At 37.1% G+C, this 15,728-nt stretch overlaps 3 protein-coding genes across 4 annotated transcripts; 1 reads left to right on the forward strand and 2 right to left on the reverse strand.

Moving 5' to 3' along the window:
* Positions 1 to 3,895: 3,895 nt before the first annotated feature.
* LOC110857779 (zinc finger protein 236) lies at positions 3,896 to 7,205 on the reverse strand. Of its 2 annotated transcripts, none has more exons than XM_035858031.1 (7): positions 7,039 to 7,205; positions 6,663 to 6,863; positions 6,407 to 6,587; positions 6,096 to 6,293; positions 5,815 to 6,024; positions 4,869 to 5,747; positions 3,896 to 4,768 (listed from the first exon to the last, which is right to left on the reverse strand). In XM_035858031.1, exons 2-7 carry the CDS (start codon positions 6,861 to 6,863, stop codon positions 4,140 to 4,142), a joined length of 2,298 nt encoding a protein of 765 aa, XP_035713924.1. In that variant the 5' UTR covers positions 7,039 to 7,205; the 3' UTR covers positions 3,896 to 4,139. The 2 variants fall into 2 exon arrangements, with proteins under 2 accessions (XP_035713924.1, XP_021962084.1); XM_022106392.2 differs by having other exon boundaries at positions 6,096 to 6,323; positions 7,039 to 7,204.
* Positions 7,206 to 7,646: 441 nt separating this feature from the next.
* On the forward strand, positions 7,647 to 10,409 carry LOC110857588. The gene is made up of 5 exons (XM_022106185.2): positions 7,647 to 7,975; positions 8,161 to 8,215; positions 8,284 to 9,583; positions 9,822 to 9,967; positions 10,047 to 10,409. The coding sequence occupies exons 2-5, from the start codon at positions 8,165 to 8,167 to the stop codon at positions 10,116 to 10,118; spliced, it is 1,569 nt and encodes a 522-aa protein (XP_021961877.1). The 5' UTR covers positions 7,647 to 7,975; positions 8,161 to 8,164; the 3' UTR covers positions 10,119 to 10,409.
* Positions 10,138 to 11,709, reverse strand: LOC118438188. Its single transcript, XM_035858050.1, has 3 exons — positions 10,810 to 11,709; positions 10,560 to 10,712; positions 10,138 to 10,483 (listed from the first exon to the last, which is right to left on the reverse strand). Exons 1-3 carry the CDS (start codon positions 10,963 to 10,965, stop codon positions 10,406 to 10,408), a joined length of 387 nt encoding a protein of 128 aa, XP_035713943.1. The 5' UTR covers positions 10,966 to 11,709; the 3' UTR covers positions 10,138 to 10,405.
* Positions 11,710 to 15,728: the final 4,019 nt, after the last annotated feature.

The raw sequence follows: 15,728 nt of genomic DNA on the forward strand, positions 1-15,728 counted from the left end.
CAACGATAACCACCATATAATTTTTCGTAATGTTCTTTCTTTATTGTGATTTGCGTTACTAGGTAACTTTCACACTTATCAGTGCCATCATGCTCGTCAACCGATAACTTGAATCACATTCCACTCAAATACAATCATTATATATGATGCATTTCTACAAACTTCTGCAGACGGTAATCACATTTTTAATTTATTTGTACTTAATTTCCCTTCCACAAGTGGTATCAAGAGAAATCCATAGTCTCCCAAAAATTAGCGACCTCTCAACCAACTTCGATAATCCTCACGACTGCGATATGCTAATTTTTCTTGAGGGGGCAACGAACGAAAACTTCGAACCAGATCTAACCACGATAATCACTCTGTTCCATTTAAGCACATACGTCAATATTAGTTATCCAGGCTGGAAACCCGACCAAAGTGACAAATTATACACTAAAATGTCACATTCATCTCCTTGTAAATTTCATATTCTGATCTTGAACGAAAATCATTACGAACAAAATAGCGAGAGCAGCTTAGTGTGGCTATTCGATCAATTCCTATCTGATGGACAGCATCAATTACTACATTATTCAAGTAGTACCAATTACTGGATAAGGCGTAAGGTCAATGTTTACCCCATACTCATGACAAACATGAACAAGTCCGAAGTAACCAGTTTCCTCGTGTGGATTAGCACTGAAATTTCCATTGTTTCGGGCCGAAAGCTAGCAATCTTTTCGAATTTCGGGAACAAGTACAATTTCTGCATCAGTTCTCGCCACGCCAATAGTCTTGGGTTCCTGCTGTGTAAACGGGGACTTAATCACGGGTATACGGAGGGAATTGTGTCACTATTTCAGGAGTTGTCAACTCCTCCAAAGTGGAAATTTATGGTTCTAGATGAACATTCAATATTAATTGATGACTTGTACAAGGTTTCTGCAGCAGCGTCAAACCCCTTCATCACATCAGTGCCAATTAACTATCACCTGATACAAATCCTTCTGTATAAAGAGAATGTGTCATACGCACGGGAAGAGGATCCTTACGCTACCGCTTCATGGAAACCGGTAGAAGTCGCTGCGTACGATTCTTCCCCATTAATTGTTACCTATCTTGGGTGGAAGTTTTTAACCTGTTACTCCAACACATACCTATCCTTCTCCTTTTACACGGCACCATTTCAAGTTGAAGTGTGGTGCGGGATATTCGTCACGGTCGCTACGCTCATCCTGGTACTAGTCTTATTTCAAAAGTATGACGACAGCGATGATACATCTTACCTCTCTCCGTGGCTTTTTATTCTTGCAAATATGCTGGAAGAATCCGGTTCTATTCCACGTTCTATGGAGAAAAAGGCATTTTATCGCTACACGCTGGGTAGCTGGGTCTTGATGTCGGTTATTTTAACAAATTGCTACAACGGATTGATGATCACCAGCCTAAACGCACCACTTCCGGGGTGGGGACCGACTATTTTTCAGGATTAAGTCTGTAATTCAGGGATTGATTATGACGCGTATTTAAATAACAGAGTAAACCTCAAGGGATGGATGGAGCGTTACGGAATCAAAAATTATTTAGATCATTGGACTTCTACAGACATAGCCGTGTTATACGCTCCGATATCTAGTTCGATTAGGATGAAAAACCAGTCTTTGACCTGTTTTAGACTGATGTCACCTCCCATAGTTCTTTATGGTCGTGCGAGCATCCAATTTGTGTGGGCTCTTGTCCATATGGCCCTCAGATTCAAGCGAGAGCAGGATCAAATCGGATCAATTTCACGCCAAACGTTGGTCACGCTAGCTCTTATGAATCCAAAACATTCAATGGAACCCAGTGAACAATTTTACACTAATAATTCAGAGGTAATGGCTAGTATAAACAACTTTAAGGAGTTGGGACAATGTGGGAAATCAGTGTACATCGCAAAATCGTCTGAAATTGCAGCGACGTTAGATTTTCTGGATAAAAAATTTTACGGTGTAAAATTTAATGTTGGGAGTGATGTTTTAATGGACGAATTGTACGGCTGGGTTTTTGATGACCAAGGTTATTCAAAAATTCCCACCTATTTGAAGTATTTGTTAGAGGGTGGAATCCTTGGACGTATGATGGCAGAGGAACAGCGGCGTACATTTGTTGCCGTGAGTACACTACTGCCACCGAAATTTAGGGACAGGGTTAATAAGATGGGTAGTATTGTTACTTTTTATATTTTATTGAGCATCATAGTTTTGTCGGCTTTGGTGTGTTTTTTGGTAGAAAATCGGAACCGTATTAAAACAAATATTATCTCTTTGATGCGTTGGGTAATGGGACTTCTAGGAAATGTGCATATGAGATTGAAAATAAGATTTCTATTCTGGTATGAAATAAATCATTAAAACAGATAGGGACTGACTGCACGCAGATTCATATAAATATGTATACACGTTTATTTACATACATATAATTTTACAAATTGTATGCATACAACATTGTACTGTTTTACAATTTTATTAAACTCAAGAAATATGTAATAGAAAATTACAAATCTTACTTAAAAATGTCATTGTCTTAAAATTTAAAGTATTTTATACATTCGTTTACTGATTCCACTCAGCAGGATTTTCAATATTCTTGTTCACTTGCACCCTATTCTCCAAGACTAGATATTATAATGTAACAAAATTAACACGGCAATTATGTATACGTAGATAATTGGAAATTAGATAAATCAAATTTCAAAATTAATTATACCTGCTCCAACACCACCACCCCCAACAATGCCAACGTGTCACCTCCACTTTATACTCATCCTGTCCATGAATTCCCAAATTTCCAGCCTTCCCCAAACCAGAATCCTCGTACCCTCGAATATCAGTACAATTTCCTCCAGAACATGAAGACCGTTCTTCAAATCCTGTGATGCGGTTATCAACCAAAGATGCTCTTGTCAATCCATCAGCAGGTGCTCCTTTTACCCTTAAAGACAAACTTAAGCAAATTGCAAGTCCAAAGAGTATGAACTTATCCATCGTAAACTAAGTATTTTATGTATGCGGAGAAGTACAGATAAGCAATGCAAGTTCGTGTTGGAGAAATGGTTAAGTTTACTAATATTTTTTGCTTGCAACGTACTGCACTCAGGTTTATATACGACGACGAAAAATTTACATGTACGCATTCCAAAATTAACTTATTATGTGTGCGTATGCATACATTTCCATGCACAACATGTACACAAATAAGTAAATATGTATTTATATCCATATGTGACATTTATTGAGTACGATGTAGTAAATCACTGGAAAATATTTTCCTATCAACAAGCTTGTCTGGATCTTCATCATTATCAATTCATAATGATTTAAAGTTAAAAGTTCCATGAAATATGGAATGACTTGTTGACAGGGAAAAATTACTATACGACATCATAGGTGCGCAGCTTCCAACAGCTTCCGCGTCCGGCGTCCGCTTCCGACCAAAATTTTCGCTTGCAGTGCTTCCGCTTCCGACCAAAAATCGCGCTTCCGACGTCCGGAAGCTGCTTCCGATAGCCCCTACAACATTGCTTCCGGGAGCCTCCGGCGTCCGCTTCCGACCAAAGTTTGTGCTTCCGACTTCCAGCGCCTCCGCTTCCGACTAAAAGTCGCCGCTTCCGACTTCCGGAAGTCGGAAGCTGCGCACCTATGTACGACATATGCTAATTTAATTTGCAACTAACAACTAATGACGATTTTATTTATAAAGATGCGTATTTTTATTTTGAGATGATGCCCTGAATGAATGTCAAATGTGTAAATAATGTCTTGAGATAAGAAAACTTTGTAAACATCACATCCGTATTCCATATAAATTGTTCTAGAGGTTTAAACTTTGAGTGATAATAATATTAATTAAGTATGGGATACGGAATAAAGTGTAACATTGTACGAACAGACAACAATATTTATTTTTGGCTTGTGTGTGTACTATACATACGGTCAATCCTTACATTCAACTCTTATATGTAACAAAATACCAAAATTTCTTCTACATAATATTTTGTAATTTGCGTAACTTCGGTCTTTTGTACATCAAGAAAAACAAGAGTACAAATTCACAAAAATAACTAAACATTTTGGAACAGCTTGAAAGATCGTCAGTATTTAAGAATTTGAGAATAATTATTGTTGGTTAGGCTGATACCAACCAGCAGCCCACTGACCCACCCACATAGATGACGATGACCCAGGAACAACCTCAACAACTGCTTCGTTTTGACTTTCATCCTCTTCTTCCTTCTCCACAATAGTATTAATCAAAATATCATCCTCGCCGTCGTCGGGCAACCCGTCGTTAATTTTCGCCAACATTTTTGCCTTCTTTTCCTTAACCTTCAACCAACTTGACCCACCTCCCCCGTGGGAACGCGTCTCGAGGTGTTGCCTAAGGCCATCTGCCATCTTGAACGACTTTCCGCACAATTTACAGACGTGCGATTTCCCACTAGAGCCATGACGAAGAATATTGTGCCTCTTGAAACTAAAATGTTGGCGGAAACCCATGCTGCAAATGGAACAGAAGAGTTTCGCGTCCCCTGTGTGAATCCTAGAGTGCATTTCGAGGTCGACTTTCCTTCGAAATCTGCGGGGGCATGATTCGCATGCGAATGCGGGGAGAGGCTCAACAACGTCGTGATCTTTAATATGCTGGTCTAAGCTTGACTTTCTTTTATACGCTTTCGGGCAAATGTGACACATAAAAGGATTGACGGGATTGATATTGTGTACATGCCGGTAGTGCTCTTGCATGTCTGAAATTTAAACAGGATCAATATAGTAACTATATTATAGTTCATATAAAAAAATATACATATGTATATACTTGTTGAGAGGTGACATGACCAAACTTACGATTTGGAGTTACAAGTATTCTGTAACATGCGGGACAAGTCCTCTTTTCAAGGGCTGACATGACCATAAGATCGGCGGGAGTAGGTGATGATGGGGTTGATTCTGTTGCACCTGTCGGTGCTAGTGCTTGTACGACATGTTTCTGTTCTGATAGCTCTGTGACAATTATCGGTGCTGGTTGTTCTGTGAAATTTATCTGCACTGGTTGTTCTGTGGAACTTATCGGCGCTAGTTGTTCTGTGGAACTTATTGGCGCTGGTTGTTCTATGGAACTTATCGGCGCTGGTTGTTCTGTGGAACTTATCGGCGCTGGTTGTTCTGTGGAACTTATCGGCGCTGGTTGTTCTGTGGAAATTATCGGTGCTGCCTGCTCTGTGACATTTGTCGGCGTTGCTTGCTCTGTGCAATTTGTAGGTGCTGGTTGGGGTCCATCATCCGATGTCATCATCACTGCACCATTCACCACCACCTCGACAGGTTCAGGTTTCGCTAGTTCGACTTTTATGGTTGTGGGAGGAACACTTCCCTTCATGTGAACGTTTTTCTGATGATATCTCAACCACTCCTCTTTAAAATATGCTTTTCTCATTTTAGAGCAAGGGCCCACATCACACTTAAACTTTGGGATTCTCTCCTTTTTATCGTGATCAATTTTTAGGTGATTGATCAACAGTTTTACACTTTTCCAGGGAGCAGAGCATAGAGGACAGTTAAATTCCTTTCTAGGTTTTTTCTTGTAATAATATGATTTTGGTTTCTTCTCAGACTCGGGTACACGAGGTCGTCCTATCGGTCTTTTTACCACCGCCCCATCAATTATTCGAGGAGGGCAAATGCGCTTTTTACGTACACGTGGCTGTGGCCGTGGCTTTGATTTCCCTAAGAGGATAAAAATAAATCACATTTTCGTATTTTTATACACGTCCATGAGAAGCAAATGACTCACTGTCTTCAGGTTCATGGTCAACATGTTTTATGTCCTGTTCATATTCATCAGAGCTCGAGACTGGTTCTTCCTTTATAACAAAGTCAATGTCAACTTCGTCTTTCAATTTTGTTTCCAATTCTGACTCTGATGATGACCGGGTATCAATATTTTTCACATTTTTTTTCTTTACTGGCTGCTGTCTTGTTTTCTTTTTTCGAGTTCGTCCTCCTTCCAATTAAGAAAATCAAAATAAATTTATCATTTACTTTGCAATTTATTATTTCAAATACTAAGCTCACTTTTTATGAGACTAGGTTGTTCGTCTGGAAGGGACGATGTGTGTAGGTCGGTCCCCTTAATAACCGTCTCCTCCGCATTATCAGGAATAAAATCTGGGAACAACTCTATATCTTCCATTTCCCTACTTTCATCCACATCTATCGAATCAATGAAGTAGGGGGGCAAGAAGGGTGGGGAATTATGTTGGAGTGTGAGATCTGCAATGGCATCATCAGTCTTTTCCTCATCTTAAAACATTAAACAATTTTTTTCATCACCTAAAAGTAACTACTCCGCCACCACTAAATTCTAAATTAATGTGTTGACCCACCTCCTCTCAACCTCTTTCTGATCTCGGTATAGACATCAATCGTGCCCTTCCTACTCCTCCCCTTGCCCAATCCAACCTCTAAATTGGTCAACAAAATTTGGTCTTTAATCTTTCCCTTCAACGCGGAGTATTGTTCTTGAAGAGCAGCAATTTGTTCACATATCGTCTTGCATTCTAAAACCTGATCATAATTTAAAAATATTATTGACCTTGTGCTTTGGTTACATAACTGTGAATGCATGTGTAACTGACCCACCTGAACTTGGCATTTCTTGCAAAACTGGATAACTTCAGATGGATTTTGTCCAGACGAGATGATTGACAAGATCTGCTCCGAAGATAATAGATTCTGGGGGAAGAGACATTTGATAAAGTAAAGGGAACAGAGCTGCCCATCTAATAGACCAAGTGGGGGTGGTTGTCGGAATTTATGCGAACAAATTACGCAACAACGCATCTAAAATAATACAAGTATATTTTAAATTATTTATTATCTGGTCGGAAAATGAAAAAAAAACTTGTGTCTAATGAATTGTGAAAGACATTTACATAAATATGCTACAACAATGTTATTCAGAAACGCACAAATTAAAGTGCATATAGTAATTAGTTTTACACAAATTTTGATTTACCTTAAATCCACATCCACAACCTGCAAACTTGATTTAGTTTTATTATAATTAGAATGTAAAATCGTAAATTTTAGAATGAATGTTGTTTTATTTTATTTCATTACATAGTGAACTGATTGAGCAAATCAGCCGGTTTTAGTAAATACTAGAGTAAAAGCCCGTCCAAGGACGGGGCCTGTGACTCCCAGTACAGGGCGTGGAAAAGCAAGAAACCCGTCATATTATTAAATAATTCCCAGGGTCTACTCGGTCACAGACCCCAAGTGCCTTATATATTCTGGAAGGTATTTATAAAACCTTTCGAATGATACCCCACTTCATGGGTGACATCAGTTGAAAGTTTGGTGACCTGTGACCTTGATTGCTTGAATGGCGTGACCTACACTAATCAAACTATGACCTCTATAACAGCCTTGAAATAAGCTTTCAAATGCGCTATCATACGTTGTTGTATGTAGTCTGGCGCCTGAGTTAGATTTTGACCGTTATTCTAGGTCACGGTGAGGTCACAGACCCAAATTGTCTTATATATTCTGATAGGTATTTAAAAAACCTTTCGAATGACACCCCATTTGTGGGGGGTTATGGGTTGAAATTTTGGTGACCTGTGACCGTTGACCTTGAATGGCGTGACCTTTACTATTGAAACTATGACGGCTCCCACCGTCTTTGACCAAGCTTTCGAATGCGCTATCATACGTTGCTGTAAGTGGTCAGATGGCGGAGGAGTTCATGCCGACACAAATCGGCCGTGCTGAATTAAGTAATAGGATTTTGTGTCGTGCCTCTGGAATGTGAGCGTGAGACACATGTCACGTGTTTAAGCTGGATATTTGCAAAATTATAAATCGACACAGGTGACAGTTAAAATAATGAATTCGTAACTGGACCCTCTTTACTAAAGTGATTATAAAGTTGGCGAATGTGTACTTTACGTGTAAGTTTTCATTCTGTCATTATTTTGTTCATTTTCGACGTGGTGATTTTCTTTCATCATCAACTCATATGTATATATATACTTGCAGTAGTTGCATTGCATTTAATAAAACAGAAATAATTAAATATTTAAGTACTGAAATTCAGGAGCTTTAACATACTTAGCTTTGACATTGTTGGTTTCAGAAAAATGGAAAATATTGAATCCTCCCCGGTCGCGAAGGCACTCTCAAATCCCTTGGTAATGGATTTGCTATTTTGCTTAATTATTAATTAATTAATGACATATTGATTCCACAATATTTGCAGATACTCCGTGAAATCTTCAGCCGTGTAGATGTGTTCAACTTCAACGACGAACTTTTTGCGTTACGACTCGTATGTAAAGTATGGAACGAAGTCTTTGTCTCAATGTCAATTCCAAAAATACGTTTATATGTTCAACCAAAATGGGAAGATGACGGTATATGTGACGCCACCCCCTTTCTCGCTCTATGTATCAATATGACCCCAAAATTGGCCAGATCATTGGTCTTAAACCAAGCAGAGTTTTTCAAACGGGAACAAACAATGGCCTTCACGTCAACAATGATTCACGTCTTTGACAAATTTACTGATTATGTGCAACATCTAGAAGTAACGATAGAGCCCTCACTTATCCCACTGCTGCATCAGATGATGTCCAATTTCTGCCCAAATTTGAAGACAATGATATTTGAGCCGATAAATAAAAGCAAAGCTGGAGGCACTTCCCTTGAAGAAGTTATCTTGCCAGCGCTCCCTCTGACTACAAACCTTACCAAATTCTCCATTAACGCTGAGTGTGGTTTCATTCCTACCCAATTTCAAGCCTTCGCCCAGCTCGTCATCAATTCAGCCCCAAACTTGACAACGTTTGAAACTGTGCCCCATTTCTACCCAGATTTTAGCACGGTTAAAAATCTGAAAATTCTAAGCATAAACACAAGTTTAAAACAACTTGTGCATAACGTGTCTGCCTCTGATTTCAAAGAACTGACAAGAATGTTGGACCAAGTTTCGGGAACTTTGGAAAATTTCCTGATAGATGGCAAGTACACATCCTCATGGAAGACACCTGAGACCGTTCCGACTGCGAAATTTCTCCCAGCCGCAGGCCTTGCTTCTGCCAACTTCAAAATGCCTCCAATGCCAAAACTAACCACCTTATGGAATGACTTCACTGAGATTTTGAGGTTTGGAAACGCACTTGAAGACATCAGACCTGACAAAATGCCCAACTTGACGGAGTTATCGCTGAGCAAGGAACGAACCAAGAGTAGAAGTGTGGGCCATATCATAAGAGCCATAACGGCGAACCCTTCATGTGTGTCTTTCCCTGGTATTAAAAAGCTTTCAATTTCAAACATTCATCACACACAGCCTCTTAGTGGACTAAGGACGGCATTCCCTGCTCTGGAAACGCTAACGATTTCCCGACAATTAGAATCTAATCCGATGTGTATGCTACGCACTATTAGAGCCTGTGTCCCTCTCCAATTGACACATCTTCACTTACAGTATTTAAGCTGTCCAAAGGCTGTGAAGACGCTTTGGAAATGTTTCTCCTCCAATTTGATCATGTTTAAAAGTAAGATATGAGGTTGTAATATTAATGTAATTATGTGCAACTAATGGCGTACGCTTTATATAGCTTTTGCTACGAATCTGCTCGTGTTGCTTTAATTTTTTTTACCTCAGAGGGATAGTGAAGTTGATATTGGGTTTGATAATTTATGTATATATTTTTAAGCCCATCAACTTTACTCCCGAAAAAATACTGTTCCGAGTGTTGTTCCACATTAAAGGTGCCTTATTAAATATTTCAGCCCTTAAAACTTTGGAGATCTTGTGTGGCTACTACGAAACCGATAATAGCATGGAAGACGGCTTGAATCAAAAAGACTTAATCATGGTGAAAGAGGTGCTGACAGAGATGGCTGGAATGATAAGTGTAAAAATACAAAATGTCAAGGTCAGATTTAATCATTTTTCATTAAAATTCAAATTTTGCTTATCATTTGTTTCAATATGTATTTATTGTTTAATTTTAGTTCCAGGGGAAGAATGGACAAGAAATTATCACGTTTATTTTGAAAAATGAGATTCCACTAAGGTTTATCTGAATTTGGCTTCGAATTTTACATTTGAAAGGGAATGAGTACCATTTGCACATACATATGTATTAATTCTAATAAATCTATTCCTTAGTATAGTTTATGAACTATTCCAAACTTGAATAAAATTTGCCCGGTATTTTTCTAGAGATAACACTAAACTTATACATACATATTAATTACGTTATTTTTCTAGAGATAACACTAAACTTATACATACATATTAATTACGTTATTTTTAGAAATTGTGAATATTTTATTAATAAAGCCTGTATCGCATAAAAGCATTATTAAATTTAATCCTTCCCCTGTTTTGGTGGTGTTGACGTAAACTGCAGCAGCACCACGACATAAGTTATTACTTGGCTGAAAATCTAAGATAAAAAACATTCATGTAATCGCAGTTATTAAAAAATAATTACTTCTAATTGATTAGTTTTATCTGCATACCGTAACAATGAAACCATGAGTTATCAGAAAAGTATGAGCTTTAATACCAAGCGGACCCTGTTCAATGTCCAATTTAAGATTGATTACTTCTAAATTGTCCGCATATTCAGGCGATGCGTAATTTTTGGCAATGAAGCCAAAGAACGATTGGAGCTAGTGAAATTGCACAAAAATATATTAGTAAAATATCTCAAATTGCACATTTAATTCAACTTTGCAGTTTATGGAAAAAATATAAAAAACGAATCACCTTTGTAGCTCCAACTGCTGCCAGGAGGAGACATCCACTCAACCAAACGAAGTACGACATAGTGACCACTTTTAACAGTATCGTCGTGCTTGGTTCTATCATTTCAGTGAACGATCTACTAAAATGAACCAACAGATTGGCCACGAATACAACCATGTTGAAACTAAATAATTCATTAATTTGATCGAAAAATGTTTTCAATTCGAAGTACAGATTCCTCACCTAAGAAAAATACAACATTTTTGGTAAACCAGGGCACCTTGTGTTTCACGTAGCGTACATAGCGTTATAAGTAATTCTTCTAATTTTAGAAACGCCTAATTGTTAATATTTAATTCTAGACGATAATTAAGCCCGAAAAAATCATGACGAGATTAATTGAAGCCTCGTGATCTCAATTATCGCTGTTCATTATTTTAAAATTAGTTACATGTTGAATTTCAGTACGTACTTACCACATGAAACGGAACATCTTTCATAAAGTAACGTTCGCAGTCACACCCCAATTTATACGCTAGAAGACAAACGTAAGTGCTTATCCCTAGGACAGCCACGTTCCCAAAGATGGAGAAGTTAATATTTAACACCAATGCAACAACGGATAGAAAAGTTTGCAGAACGGGGATCCCATCCAGATCGAAGTACAAATCCAGACTTAAGGAGCTTTGATTTTTGTACGTCTCTCGAAATAGTGCATCCCCAAATATAACTTTCTCCTGTGTTAGAAATATGATTGATGCGCTCGGAAAGATAATCAGGGCGAAATACATGACCAGAATTTGAAACAGGCCCTGAAACTCGAAAAAATTTGATAGAGAAAGTTAAGAATTATGTAATTATGACCTTTGACACGAGTAAATTTTATTTTAATCAACCAAAGCTGAAGAAAATGTAAATGCATTGCAAGTCGTCTGTTAATCGCTCAAAATTAAATACATAGTCTGCATATTACGAAAGTTTTACACTGTTAGCTGCATTTCACAATGTCCTAAGATGCTAAAGGTGTTGCTTTTATTGTGTATTGTGAATGTGTGCATACAAATAGATTAGGTATATACATGATTATATATTTTCAAGTATTCCAGTACATAACCAAGCCAAACATATCTTTAAGTTAACTTGGACACTATATTGTCATCAACATTTTGAATTTGCATTAAAAATGTATTCATACCAATAATTATATGCATGCATAACTCACAATTCTGGACAACCTGACTTCGGAACCTCCAAATTGCATTCCCAATCTCACAACATTCTCCCATCCCGTTCTCTTAAACCAGATCGTGTATGAGAAAACAGCCGTGCTGAAAATGTAAATTACGTGTCTTGCCATAAAGTAGATTTGTGAAGGATCTACCCGGACGAGGTCAGAAGCTATCCAAAATCCAGTCAGGCTGCTGATACAGATCAAGTAGATTTGATAAGCGTGATTTGCACCACAAATGATCTGTACAAATCCAAACGAATTACTCAGAATGGTTAAAAATACATGAACGTAGCCTAAACTGGCCTAAGCTATAGCCCAAGTTTCATTAATGATTATTGATTAAAAATAAATAAACCAGCTGCCTGCAGTTTTTCTCTGTTCCCATTAAAATTACTTAGAAATTAAGGTACACAACTGTTTCTACAAAATTTTCGTCATAAAGAAAACAAAATTCCATTACTCACTTTACGTAGAAAATTTCCCTTGACCATGAAACCTTGTCCAACTCCTGGGGATAGGATAATCCTGAACGGAGAAAGAAATGCGTAGTACAAGAAACTTGAAAAACTTTCCATGCAGTGCATTATTTCCGAGTTCATTTTATCCACCGGATTTTTTTTGGTGAAAGCAAAATTCAGTATTTTGTCGTTGCGTTTCTCCTTGTTTATGTAATTCATGGTCAATTGAAAGTTGCTTCCAAATGAACTCCATCCAGTGGAAGGGGGTTAACATTCTAAACCAATTTGAATTTTTGCACTGCATTTTTATCATCGCTGTAAATGTTTGCCCAATTCATCAATTTATTTGCACAAACGTCTTAATGGTCCATTGTCCAGTTACGTTGATAAATACTTTTAATTTAATTTGAAGAAAAATCGATTCCATTATCAGTAAATTCGTAAAGCATGCATTATATTCTTAATATTGTCACAAATTACATTAAGATAACTAATTTGTTACGTAACTTCTCAATATGCTAAATTTCTAGCCCGAGTCAAGGCTTATTTAGTATTCATGACGCCCGTCTTTCTATTGTTTTCAGTACATGATAGAGCCAAAGCGGAAATTAGCTGCAAACTTTGCATATTATTAATAAGGCGAGAATGCAGATTATGAGTGGGCGAGTTCGTAAATGACCCAAATGGTCGAGTGGTTGCCCAGTGGGAATCAACAGCACCAAATTTTTAAAAAGGGGGCAGTATAACTTATACTGCCCCCTTATACTGTATAAGCGTCTATCATCTATTATACTGTGGCGAACAAAATTTAATGCAGGATTTACGTCTCATCAACTATGTAAATGTAACATTTTAATCATAATTAGGCAGATTTGCATATTTTCCTATCAACAATACAATTACCAGCTATGCACTTAAATTCCTACATCATGATTGATATATTTATGATTTTTAAATTAAATGATAATATGCATTACAAATACAGAATAGGCTACGTGCGTACATTCGATATGCTACATGTATACAATTAAATTAAATATCTAATTGCACCCACGTAAATTCGACTTCAAATATTTTTAACCACTACGAAACTCTGATTACTAAAAATTATCTACTTATCATTACCAATTCATTGTTGAGTTTTATACAGCACTGGACACACATAGTATATTATCAAATATTTATGTAATACTCACGATTTAATCGATCACACGCAAGTTATTTTAAGCATCCATCCGATAGAAGTATCACGGGACGTATTTATTAAATATGCTCCAGTTTTCAATACAAATACCAAACTTAACCATGATTAACCTGATTAATCACTGTTGATTGATGTGTTGTTTGGCGTCAGAGATTTGAGGCATTTAGTTAATGCATGCTAATCGGTTAGTGTTCGCAGTTTTCACTTTTTCTTTTTCTTAGGTGAGGCATAGTAACCATGACCACATGAAAAAATGCATGGTTACGGCGAAGCCTAAGTATGCAAACAGACCCCCCCCCCCCCCTCCAAATATTCTGCCAAAGATTATGGCGAAACGGCTAATCGTATCAAAATGGTGTAAAAGGCAATCGTGCAGACCTTGCTGCGTAGATGATGCCCGTCAGGTCTAGAGACATGACAATCTAATTTTAAGGCATTTAAAATCGATTTTAAACTTTCAAACGACTGGCAAATTCATTTTTTCCATGAAATGATAGTGCGAGACCCTGATTTTCATGCGCAGTCTATGACGCGCAATCTATAACGTCTGCGCAATCTATAACGCGTCATTTAAAGCAAACCCGAGCGAAATCGGATAAGAAATGAGAGACTTTTCTTGGTGGCACCTGCAACCAGTTATATAATGGTTCTTCATTACTTATAATAAATCCACGTTTCTATTAACAACAAGCGCAATAGAAACATGTAAGACCTGTATGTAAACCTGTATGTATGCAGTATGCACTTTTAGAAATCCAGTAAAATAGTACCAAGCAGTATTCACATTCAGAAATGACTACCAAAGTGGTATTGATAAGTAATACTGTGCGGTAATAGGTCAATATTAAAGCTTTACTATTTCGTTAGTAAATTCTTACCCGCATAATTTTAATATTAATTGTAAGCAGTAACTTGGAATTCTATTAGAGATTTCTAACAGCGTGTATATACATACATTGAATTTCTTGACTATGGGTTCATGGGCGGCGGAGGAATTTAATCTTGTATGCCACGCATCCACACCCACTGGGAATTAATTAGTATACCACGAAACCACACCCACTGGGGATTAAATTGGTATGCTACGCATCCACACCCACTGGGGTATTAATTTGGTAGCTGTTATTGATGACGACTTACAAACTTAAAGACTTAAAGATTTAAAGAGACTTAAAAACAAAAAATAAACTAATTCTTTAAAAAAAACTTAGGTGAGGCTTGCTTAAAAGGAGAAAACAAGCTGTTATCATCGTGTATTAGAATAATGTGCTAAATCAATTTTCATCTCATGATTTATAATTTTCGGTAAACAGAACAGCAAAGTATATGCGTTTGGGACCATTTGCCTCGCCGTGGGCCATTTTGTGAATTAAAATAATTTTAAAATTTATTAGTGTTCAGAGAATTTGTTACACACATGCGGAAAATGCGTCGTATGGAGCGATACATAATTTTTTGGTTAATTTTGTTATCCATAATCGATTTCTGATCATATGTACCAAGCATGAGTTAATTTCCATATACAATATTACATACAATGGCAGAACATGAATTTTTTAAATCTAGACCTATTCTAGAAATATATTCAAAGATTGCAAAATCACAAATTAACAAAGTTTAATTATGACAAAATTTTAATATTTACTTAAGATGGCATATTTGTATTCAATTAATCACGGCCCACGGCGAGACAAATGGTCCCAAACGCATATACTTTGCTGTTCTGGTTACCGAAAATTATAAATCATGAGATGAAAATTGATTTAGCACATCATTCTAATACACGATGATAACAGCTTGTTTTCTCCTTTTAAGCAAGCCTCACCTAAGTTTTTTTTAAAGAAGTAGTTTATTCTTTTTCAGTACATATTTACATTTATGCATAAGCTGTATCTGGGCTTATCTATAACTCAGATATCGTCATCTAAGTTATAATTCAAGCCATCCACCAAAACTAATTTTAGCAAGTATTTAACTCTAAAATGCACCATGTTTAAACACAATATCACTACTTTTGTCCACATAAACCCTGGTCTTTCAGCCACCC

This window comes from Folsomia candida, unplaced genomic scaffold (genome assembly GCF_002217175.1).
Source record: "Folsomia candida strain VU population unplaced genomic scaffold, ASM221717v1 Fcan01_Sc019, whole genome shotgun sequence".
Taxonomy (NCBI): Eukaryota; Metazoa; Arthropoda; class Collembola; order Entomobryomorpha; family Isotomidae; genus Folsomia; species Folsomia candida.

What these genes read in the sequence shown, in the direction of transcription:
- LOC110857588 (XM_022106185.2), top strand. Translation starts at nt 8,165, where the DNA reads ATGGAAAATATTGAATCCTCCCCGGTCGCGAAGGCACTCTCAAATCCC. An exon ending in AGGCACTCTCAAATCCCTTG is followed by an intron (nt 8,216 to 8,283) that starts GTAATGGATTTG and finishes CAATATTTGCAG; the next exon opens with ATACTCCGTGAAATCTTCAG. An exon ending in TAAAAATACAAAATGTCAAG is followed by an intron (nt 9,968 to 10,046) that starts GTCAGATTTAAT and finishes GTTTAATTTTAG; the next exon opens with TTCCAGGGGAAGAATGGACA.
- LOC118438188 (XM_035858050.1), bottom strand. Translation starts at nt 10,965, where the DNA reads ATGGTTGTATTCGTGGCCAATCTGTTGGTTCATTTTAGTAGATCGTTC. An exon ending in CAGCAGTTGGAGCTACAAAG is followed by an intron (nt 10,713 to 10,809) that starts GTGATTCGTTTT and finishes CAATTTCACTAG; the next exon opens with CTCCAATCGTTCTTTGGCTT. An exon ending in CTCATGGTTTCATTGTTACG is followed by an intron (nt 10,484 to 10,559) that starts GTATGCAGATAA and finishes TTTTTATCTTAG; the next exon opens with ATTTTCAGCCAAGTAATAAC.
- LOC110857779 (XM_022106392.2), bottom strand. Translation starts at nt 6,863, where the DNA reads ATGCGTTGTTGCGTAATTTGTTCGCATAAATTCCGACAACCACCCCCA. An exon ending in GCAAGAAATGCCAAGTTCAG is followed by an intron (nt 6,588 to 6,662) that starts GTGGGTCAGTTA and finishes AATTATGATCAG; the next exon opens with GTTTTAGAATGCAAGACGAT. An exon ending in ACAACCTAGTCTCATAAAAA is followed by an intron (nt 6,025 to 6,095) that starts GTGAGCTTAGTA and finishes CTTAATTGGAAG; the next exon opens with GAGGACGAACTCGAAAAAAG.